Source organism: Schistocerca cancellata, chromosome 6 (genome assembly GCF_023864275.1).
Source record: "Schistocerca cancellata isolate TAMUIC-IGC-003103 chromosome 6, iqSchCanc2.1, whole genome shotgun sequence".
NCBI lineage: Eukaryota > Metazoa > Arthropoda > Insecta > Orthoptera > Acrididae > Schistocerca > Schistocerca cancellata.
In genome coordinates this window covers 324,624,703-324,636,194 of record NC_064631.1, presented here as the reverse complement: position 1 = coordinate 324,636,194, position 11,492 = coordinate 324,624,703, and the positions used below count along the sequence as shown (strand labels likewise).

At 41.9% G+C, this 11,492-nt stretch overlaps 1 protein-coding gene across 1 annotated transcript in view; it reads left to right on the top strand.

Moving 5' to 3' along the window:
* The first annotated feature begins 5,155 nt into the window (after positions 1-5,155).
* LOC126191412 (uncharacterized) overlaps positions 5,156-11,492 on the top strand; it is a 102,143-nt gene continuing 95,806 nt past the window's right edge. The window contains exon 1 of the mRNA XM_049932281.1: positions 5,156-5,263. Within this exon, the coding sequence (XP_049788238.1) occupies positions 5,182-5,263 (82 nt within the window). The 5' untranslated portion in view covers positions 5,156-5,181. The remainder of the gene's footprint in view (positions 5,264-11,492) is intronic.

Here is an 11,492-nt window from a genome sequence, read left to right as displayed (position 1 = left end):
ACAATGTCCATTGTTTTATATCACATATAGTCTCACAATTCAGAGTGGTAAGTGCTGCAGAAAGATGAAAACAATTATTTTCACAGTATGGAGCGCTTTATACAGATGCTGCATTTTTACATTTGCTATTGTACCATTACAATATGACCCCAACAGGATTGATCTCGAGCCAAGTTAAGGGATTTGTTGCGAGAAATAACAAGAACGTTAAGGTACAAGATGAGCTGGAACTATTGCAGGCAGCTTTTACACGTCGGACGTCGGACGCTGTCGGGGTATAGAACGTCACGTTATAAAAGACGAGGAGAAAATGCGGTGCCTGGGTGGCTTCGTGAATTCTGTTGATCGACTCCTTATCAACGTAGCAGGTGACAGTCCCAGAACAAAAATGTTTTTCTCAGGCGCTAAGATATACCAGACGCGACTTGGCTCCCGCACCACGTGAAACGGAACCCAATGAAATTCAAGCAAACGCGGAAGAATACATGGTGTAATGTTTATGTCAAGTTTATTCTTATGACGAAAACGGTATACGTAGGGTGACCATACGTCCCGATTAATCAGGATTGTCCCGTTTTTTGAGGCTCAAAAATTTTTCCCGACTTTTTTTTTAAAAAAACAAGCTATTTGTCCCGATTTTCAAGGATAGTTTTCAGACACTTACAAAGTGGTTAAAATATTTTCTGAGTGTCGATTTTATAAACTTTCAATTGAAACTGACATTCCGTACGTTGGTACCACCTGATAATGTACAGCTTAAGCACTATAATTGTTGCGTACTCTTATTTTCTTTGCTTTTGCTTGTCATTGTTGTCAGCACTCAGTATCAGTTTTGTGGCCGGCCGGTGTGGCCGTGCGGTTCTAAGCGCTTCAGTTTGGAACCGCGTGGCCGCTACGGTCGCGGGTTCGAATCCTGCCTCGGGCATGGATGTGTGTGATGTCCTTAGGTTAGTTAGGTTTAAGTAGTTCTAAGTTCTAGGGGACTGATGACCACAGCTGTTAAGTCCCATAGTGCTCAGAGCCATTTGAACCAATCAGTTTTGTGAAGTGCTAGCACATCGTGGCGATGACTAAACGAAAATCAAAGTTTTCGGAAGAGCTTCAGAGGAAATTTCCTTGTTTCACTCTACAGACAATGACTGTTCAGCAAAATGTAACTGTGCTGTATCCGTGTCTCATGGTGGTGCTGCAGATCTCAAGCATCATATGGAATCAGAGAAACACAGGAAGAATCTTCGATCGGCAGGTTCCTCGCAAAAAATGACGAGATATTTTATAACTTCAAATACACAGGAACAGAAAAACGTAGCTGCAGCAGAAGGAACCCTGTCATTCCATGTTGTTAAACACCACCACAGCTATTGTTCTAATGACTGCAGTGTTCAACTAAACAAAAAAATACACTCCTGGAAATTGAAATAAGAACACCGTGAATTCATTGTCCCAGGAAGGGGAAACTTTATTGACACATTCCTGGGGTCAGATACATCACATGATCACACTGACAGAACCACAGGCACATAGACACAGGCAACAGAGCATGCACAATGTTGGCACTAGTACAGTGTATATCCACCTTTCGCAGCAATGCAGGCTGCTATTCTCCCATGGAGACGATCGTAGAGATGCTGGATGTAGTCCTGTGGAACGGCTTGCCATGCCATTTCCACCTGGCGCCTCAGTTGGACCAGCGTTCGTGCTGGACGTGCAGACCGCGTGAGACGACGCTTCATCCAGTCCCAAACATGCTCAATGGGGGACAGATCCGGAGATCTTGCTGGCCAGGGTAGTTGACTTACACCTTCTAGAGCACGTTGGGTGGCACGGGATACATGCGGACGTGCATTGTCCTGTTGGAACAGCAAGTTCCCTTGCCGGTCTAGGAATGGTAGAACGATGGGTTCGATGACGGTTTGGATGTACCGTGCACTATTCAGTGTCCCCTCGACGATCACCAGTGGTGTACGGCCAGTGTAGGAGATCGCTCCCCACACCATGACGCCGGGTGTTGGCCCTGTGTGCCTCGGTCGTATGCAGTCCTGATTGTGGCGCTCACCTGCACGGCGCCAAACACGCATACGACCATCATTGGCACCAAGGCAGAAGCGACTCTCATCGCTGAAGACGACACGTCTCCATTCGTCCCTCCATTCACGCCTGTCGCGACACCACTGTAGGCGGGCTGCACGATGTTGGGGCGTGAGCGGAAGACGGCCTAACGGTGTGCGGGACCGTAGCCCAGCTTCATGGAGACGGTTGCGAATGGTCCTCGCCGATACCCCAGGAGCAACAGTGTCCCTAATTTGCTGGGAAGTGGCGGTGCGGTCCCCTACGGTACTGCGTAGGATCCTACGGTCTTGGCGCGCATCCGTGCGTCGCTGCGGTCCGGTCCCAGGTCGACGGGCACGTGCACCTTCCGCCGACCACTGGCGACAACATCGATGTACTGTGGAGACCTCACGCCCCACGTGTTGAGCAATTCGGCGGTACGTCCACCCGGCCTCCCGCATGCCCACTATACGCCCTCGCTCAAAGTCCGTCAACTGCACATACGGTTCACGTCCACGCTGTCACGGCATGCTACCAGTGTTAAAGACTGCGATGGAGCTCCGTATGCCACGGCAAACTGGCTGACACTGACGGCGGCGGTGCACAAATGCTGCGCAGCTAGCGCCATTCGACGGCCAACACCGCGGTTCCTGGTGTGTCCGCTGTGCCGTGCGTGTGATCATTGCTTGCACAGCCCTCTCGCAGTGTCCGGAGCAAGTATGGTGGGTCTGACACACCGGTGTCAATGTGTTCTTTTTTCCATTTCCAGGAGTGTATTTTCCTGATTCTAAGATTGCAGAAAATGTTTCGTGTGGAAGAACAAAGTGTGAAGCAATTATCAACAATGTTATAGCTCCGCATTCCCAGAAACAGGTAATAGCTGCTGTAAACAGTGCAAAATACTTTTCAATATCTACTGATGCTAGCAACCATGGGCATCAGAAAATTTTTCCTGTGATAGTTCAGTATTTTTCTGTAAAAGAGGGTGCACTGCAGACGAAATTGCTTGATCTTGATGAATTGCAGAACGAAAAGTCCGAAACAATTTTCAATTATCTTTCTCATGTTATGCAGTCATTCAGTATCATCCCAAAGTGTGTTGCATTTGGTGCAGACAATACTAACAGTAATTTTGGGGGGTTAATGAAGAAAGAGGGTAACAATGTTTTGACACATCTGAAAGAAAAATTAAAAAACTCTAACATAGGTTGTTCAGCACATGTTGTAAATAACACACTTCAAAGTGCTTGTGATATTTTACCTGTTGACATTGACTGTATTGTCATGAAGTTGTACAACCATTTTCATATTTTTTCTATTCGTGTTGCAGAACTCACTGAATTCTGTGAATTTGTTGGTGCCACAAAAATTTACTTTCCTTTTCCAAAACAAGGTGGCTTCCATTGTTGCCAGCCATAGAAAGGATCTTGAAAATTTATGAACCTTTGAAATCTAACAGTCTAACTCAAAGTGCCTTGCAATCTTAGAGTTTTTTCAGTGATCCTATAAATGAATGTTATTTACTTTTTGTACATTCACAAATGAATGTTTTCCAACAATCCATTCTGACCATTGAGAAACAGAATAATTCCATATGTGAAGTATTAGCAGTCTTAAATAAAGCTTTGACAAGTCTAAATTCAAGGAAACATGAACATTTTGCACCACTAAGTGTAAAAAACTGCTGAATGATTGTGATGACCAGTCTGTTAAGAAATTTGACATAGCAGTATCAATGTTTTATGATGCTTCAGTAGGCTATTTATCCTCATGGTTACAGGGAATAGCTGAGTTTTCTGTATTCTCATGGATGATGCTCACAGAATTACCAGAATGGTCAGTAGTTGAAAATACTTTAATGTGGCTAAATGAAAAGGGCATTCTAGTAAATGACAGCCTCTTATTTGATGAAATAGTTCATATACAGTCATTTGTAAAACAAGTGGAAACAGACAGTGAACAATGGAATCAGTTGATGGCACATGAGAAATGGTGTAGGTTTTTCAGATCATGCCAATGTAATGAACAGTTCAGAGAATCGCTTAATATAGCGCAGCACTTCGTTTCACACCCTGCCCACAATGCAAATGCTGAAAGAGTTTTCAGCTTACTATCGTTACAGTGGACAGATGAGAGGAATAGATTTACGGTGAGGAGCGTTAAGTGCATTTTACTGACCTGTTTAAACTTCAGTAAATACAGTTACACTGACTTCTATTCATACCTATTAGGCAAACCTGAGTTGCTGAATGAAATTTCATCTTCGAAGAAATATGATTGCAGTGTGAAATCCACAAAACCATAAGTTCCTTGTGTTCACTAAGAACTTTTTTTGTAGTGATTGTTACTGTATGTCTTTCTGCATTCTGTGTTATAAATGTTACATTTCTTGATAAGTAAATTTCTGAAAACTTGAAATGTACTTCTTTCCAGTCTTTCCATTCTTTGTTTGGTTTTGTACACACACACACACACACACACACACACACACACAAATATCAGTGAAGGCTATGTTTGCAGAGGAAGAAAAAATGTTAGCATTAAAAGTGATATTTAACGAGAAGTAAAATTTGTCCCACTTTTTGGCCAAGAAAATGTATGAAAGTCCCACTTTTGTCCGAAGAAAATATGGTCACCCTAGGTATACGTGTTTTTTGTCTGGCCACTGCCAACAATGGCAATCCAGCACTGCAATGTTGTGTCCCGTAGCCTTTACGAAGTAACTGTAATGCCGTGACGAGCCAAATGAGTGAGGTCCACATGTTAGGCGTCGTTTGCTTCCTCTCCAGTACGTCGTTAAACTCGTAGACTTGTGGAGCAGCTCCACTTTGTTAAAATAAATAAATAAATAAATAATAAAAAACCCAGGTGGCATTGCGGCAAGCATGGCACCATTGTCGTGCCCCTACATAAATCGGCTCTCGCCGTTGTTATTTATTCAACAATCTTGTGACGCTCTATGATAAATATAAAAATAGCCGACTGCACAAGTTCGTCAATGCACACTGCTGAAGTGGCTCCCAAGTACCGGCACGAACTGTTATCTGCGATAATCATATCACGTGGAAATGAATCGTGCAATAATTTAATCTGGAAATGAGGAACAGACCGTCATTTCTCGGAAACATCTGTATGCTAGCGTTGAAAAAGATGAGTTGTTTGTACATTTTGTTTGGGGCGTTAGAGTTTTTTCTTATTCTACATCCGACCTTAGGTAAGTAGTGTGTCGTTCATCGTTTTTTTACCATTCTCGACAGTGTAGTAAGTTATTATTCTTACGAGAGCCTCACGTCAGGTGTACAAGTAATACGTTTGCACCACAGATAAAGAAGCAAAATGTTACATAAAATTTGACTTATTTTTTCGCTTGTAGATATCCGATCGATCTACTGGTTGCAGTGGCGGCTTCAGTTTGTTCACTTGGGTGGGCTAGATTATAAAATGGGTGGGCCTAGCTTTGAGCTCACATCGATAAATATGGAGGGCAAAAACAGCTTAAAACATTAATTTATTGACCTTACATAATCCACCAATAAATTCACTATAGCAGATATCATAAAATGCCGTATGTGGTTTGTACTGCATATCAAATTTAGGTCTGTGTACTGTGTTTGTAGTCACTGTATACTTGTAGTTATTATGTGCATTTAATATCTGCTGCAACGAGAAAAAATTTCATTCATTGGCTCGATGTATTTGCAGCTTAGTGAACTTAAGATTGCCATTTGCTTCATTAGTTACCCCCCCCCCCCCCCCCTGAAAATCCTATCTCATTGCTTTTCATTAACTTGAAATTCCATAGCTCATGCTAGCATTGTCTATTCCTTGTGAAACAGTAAACACTGTTGATTTCTGTGCCCAGTGTCAGTAACAAAGTTTTAGTGCAAAACCAGTGAAAGAATCAAACTTCCATCTATAAACCAGCTTCTCAACATGTGATTACTTAACATCTAAGTCAATGACCTAAATATTTGACCTTAAACATGTAAATGAGAAACATCTTGGGGAAGGTTTGAAATTTTGCTTCAAATTCTTTGGAAGTCGTTAAGTGCTCTCATTATCAAATACTGGATGAATATAATCTGGGTAATTTGCGCTAGTTTTTCATGCGTCAAAATGAATTTAGTCTGATGTCTCCTGAACTGTGTGTCGTGCAATCATGTAAGTTTGCAGGTACATTCAGTGACACACGTAGATACTACCTGCAAGGTGTATTACCAATACAGTTAGTAGTAAGGAAATAATAAACTAAAACGTTGTGCCTGATGCTGATGTTTTATTACATAGACAGCGGAAATGTAGTAAGCAATAAACTTTTTCCTTTCAGTTTCCCACTCCATCGTGGCAGGCTGTTACAGCAACCGGTTTAAAATTGTTTCAGGATAGAATCGAGGCCGTTTTTGTTATGAGACACTTTTTCCTTTCGTAATTTTGTGGAGGCTACCAGCAAGAAAAAGTTTCTAAAAGCTTTCAAATTACGTAAAATTTGTCGGAAGTCCTTGCGTGCTCTCATTATCAAACACTGGATGAATAAAGTCCGGGTATTTGCGCGCCATCAGTTACGTTGCCTCGAGACAAATGCACTGTTTCTTACTATAGTTGCCTTATTGTGTTAAACTTCTAACATTAGGTTACATCTCTCAATGGGTAGATTATGACAGCATTTTGAATCCAGAATGAGATTTTCACTCTGCAGCGGAGTGTGCGCTGATAATGAAACTTCCTGGCAGATTAAAACTCAGTGCCGGACCGAGACTCGAACTCGGGACCTTTTGCCTTTCGCGGGCAAGTACTCTACCATCTGAGCTACTCCGCGTAAATGTGGCCTCATCTGTGAATAGGATGGATGAAACAAATCGCAGAATCGTCGTTGCCTGGTGAAGAAACCAGTGACAAAACTGCTCCGGATGTGCAAAGTCTTTCGCTAGTAAGCTCTGCAGTCGATGTAAGTGATAAGCGTAGTAACAACTGTCACACGGCCATCTAGCTTACCCAGTATTGGTGGGCCAACTGTCTATTACTGACACGGCAGTCGCCTTCCACAGTGTAAGTCATATTTTCCTCCAAATCTGGTGTCCGAATATTTCGGCTGCGTCCTTCACGATTTCCTGCTTCCCGAAACGACCCCGTCTCAGACAAACGCCGAAATGCTGTTGCAAACATTGAATGCTGTGATGTTTTTGGCGGGGATAGGTTTCCTGATACAACCATGCTGCCCGCTGCCATTTGCCTTTGCGTAAGTAAACACAATATGGGCAAGCTCTCGTTACGAATACAGAACTATTATGTACAACGCTGTATCTCATCTACTAAAAGGTGAGTCATCAAGAGAAGTGTATAGGACACAACATTACCAATTACTGTGGCAGAAGAGGGCACTAGAGCATGACGTATGAGGAACGGTACCACCATCTAGGGGTATCAGACCGCAGCATTTGCAACAAAGTGTGATTGAATAAATGGCCTCTAGCATGGAAACCATGCATTTCCGGACATAAATTCATCAGACCTTTTTTGTTCCCTATACTCTCACTGATCAATCCCTGGAGTTTGTACATGGTGGAAAACCCACCCTGTATATGGATAACCTTTCCACTGCAGAAAAAAAAAACTGTAAGAAGATTCAAACCATCACGGTGACTTTACTTGTTGCAGGCAAAAGAAATGTAAACCAGTGTAATTTGGGCATATACCACCTGAGGATTACGCAGTAACCACCGAAATGCATTGTAGTTACGTAATAGAGCCAGGGTCTGATTCTCTCTTTTCGTTGGCATTTTAGGTGTACTGTGCAGTAACAGACTCAGAAGCCAGTTCACCACAGACGAAAATATTTTCTAAAAATTACATGCGATAGTTAACTTACACAGGTAACTTAATAACTGTAGTGACTTAAAGAGGCAAGATAGCTGATTAACATTTCATTTCTACAACATTTACAGTTTCTTTTATTGTTGAGGCCATAAGTACAAGGGTCTCTTTTGCTACCTTACTATCATCACTTCCTATGCCAACCTCACGTAAATCCAGATAGCCTGACATTTTCTTTCCTCTTTAAACAAACTATTGGGAGAGCAGCGAAAATATGGGGCTTTTGAAATGGGATAACAAAAACATTACAAAAAACGACCAATAAACGGATTCGGAAGCCACAGCACACCTACATACTTAATTATATTTCCCGATTCATGTAGTCCCTGGCACCAACAGTAAAATTCTGACAAACATTTCCATCCTTGTATCAGAAGCTTAAGTACACCAGTAAAAAGAAAGCTTATCTACCATTACATGCGCTCTCTTATAAAAGCAAAATACTAAAAAACATTTTCATTTTGTATCCGAAACTAAAGTACACCAATGTATATAAGCTATAGTTTACAATATATACATACGCTGTTAACAGCCAAATCTTGAAAGGTGTATTGTAGCGATCGCTGCTGCGTGAACATGAGCGGCCCGAGGAGGGAGGAACGTAGTGGGCGAGTAAGCCCAGCCTCCCTTTCGTAAAACCGGGGGCCTATTCATACGGATCGGTCCAGTACGTTAGCTTCGGTAGTGACGTCAATTTCGGTTTTTTATCGGAAGTTCCTATTTAGTAAGTATCTGAGACCTGATACCGATCAGTCCTCCTGCCGATTTTTCGACAATTGTACCAAGAGGTTTCAAATTTCAGTATGGCCCTCTTGTTCGGTTCGGTATGTTTTATTTACACCTAGAATTTGTTATTTTAAACATACTGCGCGGTTTTAGCTTCGGATTTAGTGATTGTGTTACTGAAGAATCGCCAGGATGCATCCGCATAGAAAGTGTGTAGTTCATAATAGACTATTTTTCCTTTGTTAGAAATATGGTTTGTATTGTTGTTACGTCCTCAACTTCTTTACATTCAACAATTTACACAGTTCCTTCATTAAATCCAACATAAAGTTGGTCCCTTGGTCAGTAATTATTGTCTCCGGTACACCAAACTTCAAAATTCAGTTGTTTACTAACGTTTGCGCGACCATTGCTGCCTGTTGATTTGGCATAGCCACCATCTCCATGTACCTCAAAAAATGGTCTATTATTGTGAGAACGAATCTGTTCCCCGATGATGTTTGCCTAAAAGGTCCTAAGATATCGATCCCCACAAAGAAAATGGACATGTCGCTTCTGGCAATCGTTGTAGCTGTATCTGTTTCCAGCTCAAATATGCTCTCTGTGCACATGGTATACAATTCTTGACATACTGATCCACATCCACTTTCCTACCTTTCCACCAATATCTCTCCACCACTCTCCTGTTCGTCGCTCTACACCCTCCATGACCAGATAACACATGGTCATGTGCTTCCTATAAAACCTCATTCCTCAACTTCGCTGGCACTACTACCCTTGGCCCTAACTTCGTTTCCCTGCAGAGAAGACCATCGTACATATTAAATTGTGGCAGTGTCCGATGCAATTTACAATCATTGCCCGTGTCCTGTAATTCTTGCCATACTGCTAGTTCATAACCTATGGCTTCTACTTTTGCCACTTTCCTACTTAGTGCATCCACATTACCGTGCTTCTTTGCAGGCTTGTGCACCGCACCACCTCGTAGTTGAATTCACTAAGCCTCACAGCCCATCTAGCGAGTCTAGTGAACGGATTCTTCAACCCCAACAACCACTTCAATGCAGCACGATCTGTCACTACCCGAAATCTTCTCCCATATAAATAACATTTAAAATATGTGATTCCACAGATTACGCTAAGCATCTCCCTCTCAGTTGTTGAGTAGTTCCTCTCTGCTGCATTCAACTGCATAGACGCATAGGCTACAGGATGTTCTTTCCCATCAATGTCCTGACTAAGAACACACCCTAATGCTTGATTCGATGCATCGCATTTAGTATAAACTCCTTTTCAAAATCTGGAAACACAAGAACCGGACTTGATGTTAACACTTCTTTCACTTTGTCAAACAATTTCTGATGATACTCTTCTGTCCACTCAAATTTCACACCCTTCCGTAACTATCGCGGCAACGGCTGTGCTAAATCTGCAAAACCCTTCACGAACTTTCGATAGAAATTGCAAATTCCGATGAATGACTGCACTTCCTTAACTGTTTTCGGTTTCCAAAAATCCCTTACAGCCTGTACCAACGTCAGATCTGTTCTCACTCCGTCCTTACTGATAATATGACCCAAATATTTTAGTTCTTCTAATGCAAAATGACACTTCTACAGGCTCAACGTCAAACGAGCTGCTCTAAACCTCGTAAAGACTTCCCTTAACCGCTGTCTATATTGCTCCATACTACTTGAAAACAGTATAATGTCATCCAAATAGACCAGACACTGCCGTGGTTTCTGACCCCTAAGGACACTGTCTAGCAACCTCTGAAACGTTGCCGGAGCGTTTTTCAAACCGAATGGAAATCTAAAGTACTGGTAATGGCCTCCTGGTGTAGAGAAAGCAGTTTTTGGATGAACCTCTGGAGCTACCACTTACTGGTGATAACCACGTGTCAAATCCATCGTAGAAAAGTACTGGCACTGTCCTAAGTGATCCAAAGTCTCCGATATGTTTGGAATGGGGTATGTGTCCGCTACTGTGTTATTATTGAGGTATCGGTAGTCGCAGCAGAACCTGTATTTCTTAGTTCCATCCGTAGATTTTTTAGGCACAACGACTATGCCCGATCCCCAGCAACTATTACTATGCTTTATAATGCCGTCTGCAAGCTGCTGATCAATGAAATGCTCCACAATCGGCTGAAAATACCTCGGTATTCTGTATGGTTTACAGTAAACAGGTGCTTCATTCCCTGTTGGTATCCTATGTTGAACTAATGGAGTTGCTGGTAACAGCCATTGTGGAAAAACGAATCCTTGAATTCCCACAATAATTCTTCCATATTCTCCTCCTTTCAAATGCTTAATTTTGTCACGCAATGCGGTTCTATCGGCAGTTAGTGGTTGATCGTTTTGCCTATCTCTTGAACACGTCTTCGTCATCTGGCACATCCAAATTTGCTGCTAAAACTCCTTTCCTCAAATTCGCGTCTACAGCACTAAAATTATCCACATTCACGAGAACTACTCGCCTGTCATTTCCCTCCTGTACGCGTACAACACTACATTTCACAAAACAACCCAATGGACCCAAAACTTCATTATCCTCCAATGGTTCAATAACACATAGATTAGATTTACTTTCATTCCAATTGATCTGTAGTGAGGAGGTCCTCCAGGATGTAGAACATATCAGAAAGACAACAATGCATGACAAATATTTACAACTAAAACAAATAAGCTAATGTACCATTCCACAGGTCCCAAGTGGAATGATCGTCATTTTTTAATGAACACTATATGAAAGAGCCATTTTACAAATACTAATGTACCGAATTTAAAATAAAAAAGTTATTTATTTATTTATAAAGTAATAAACGTATAATACAACTACTATAA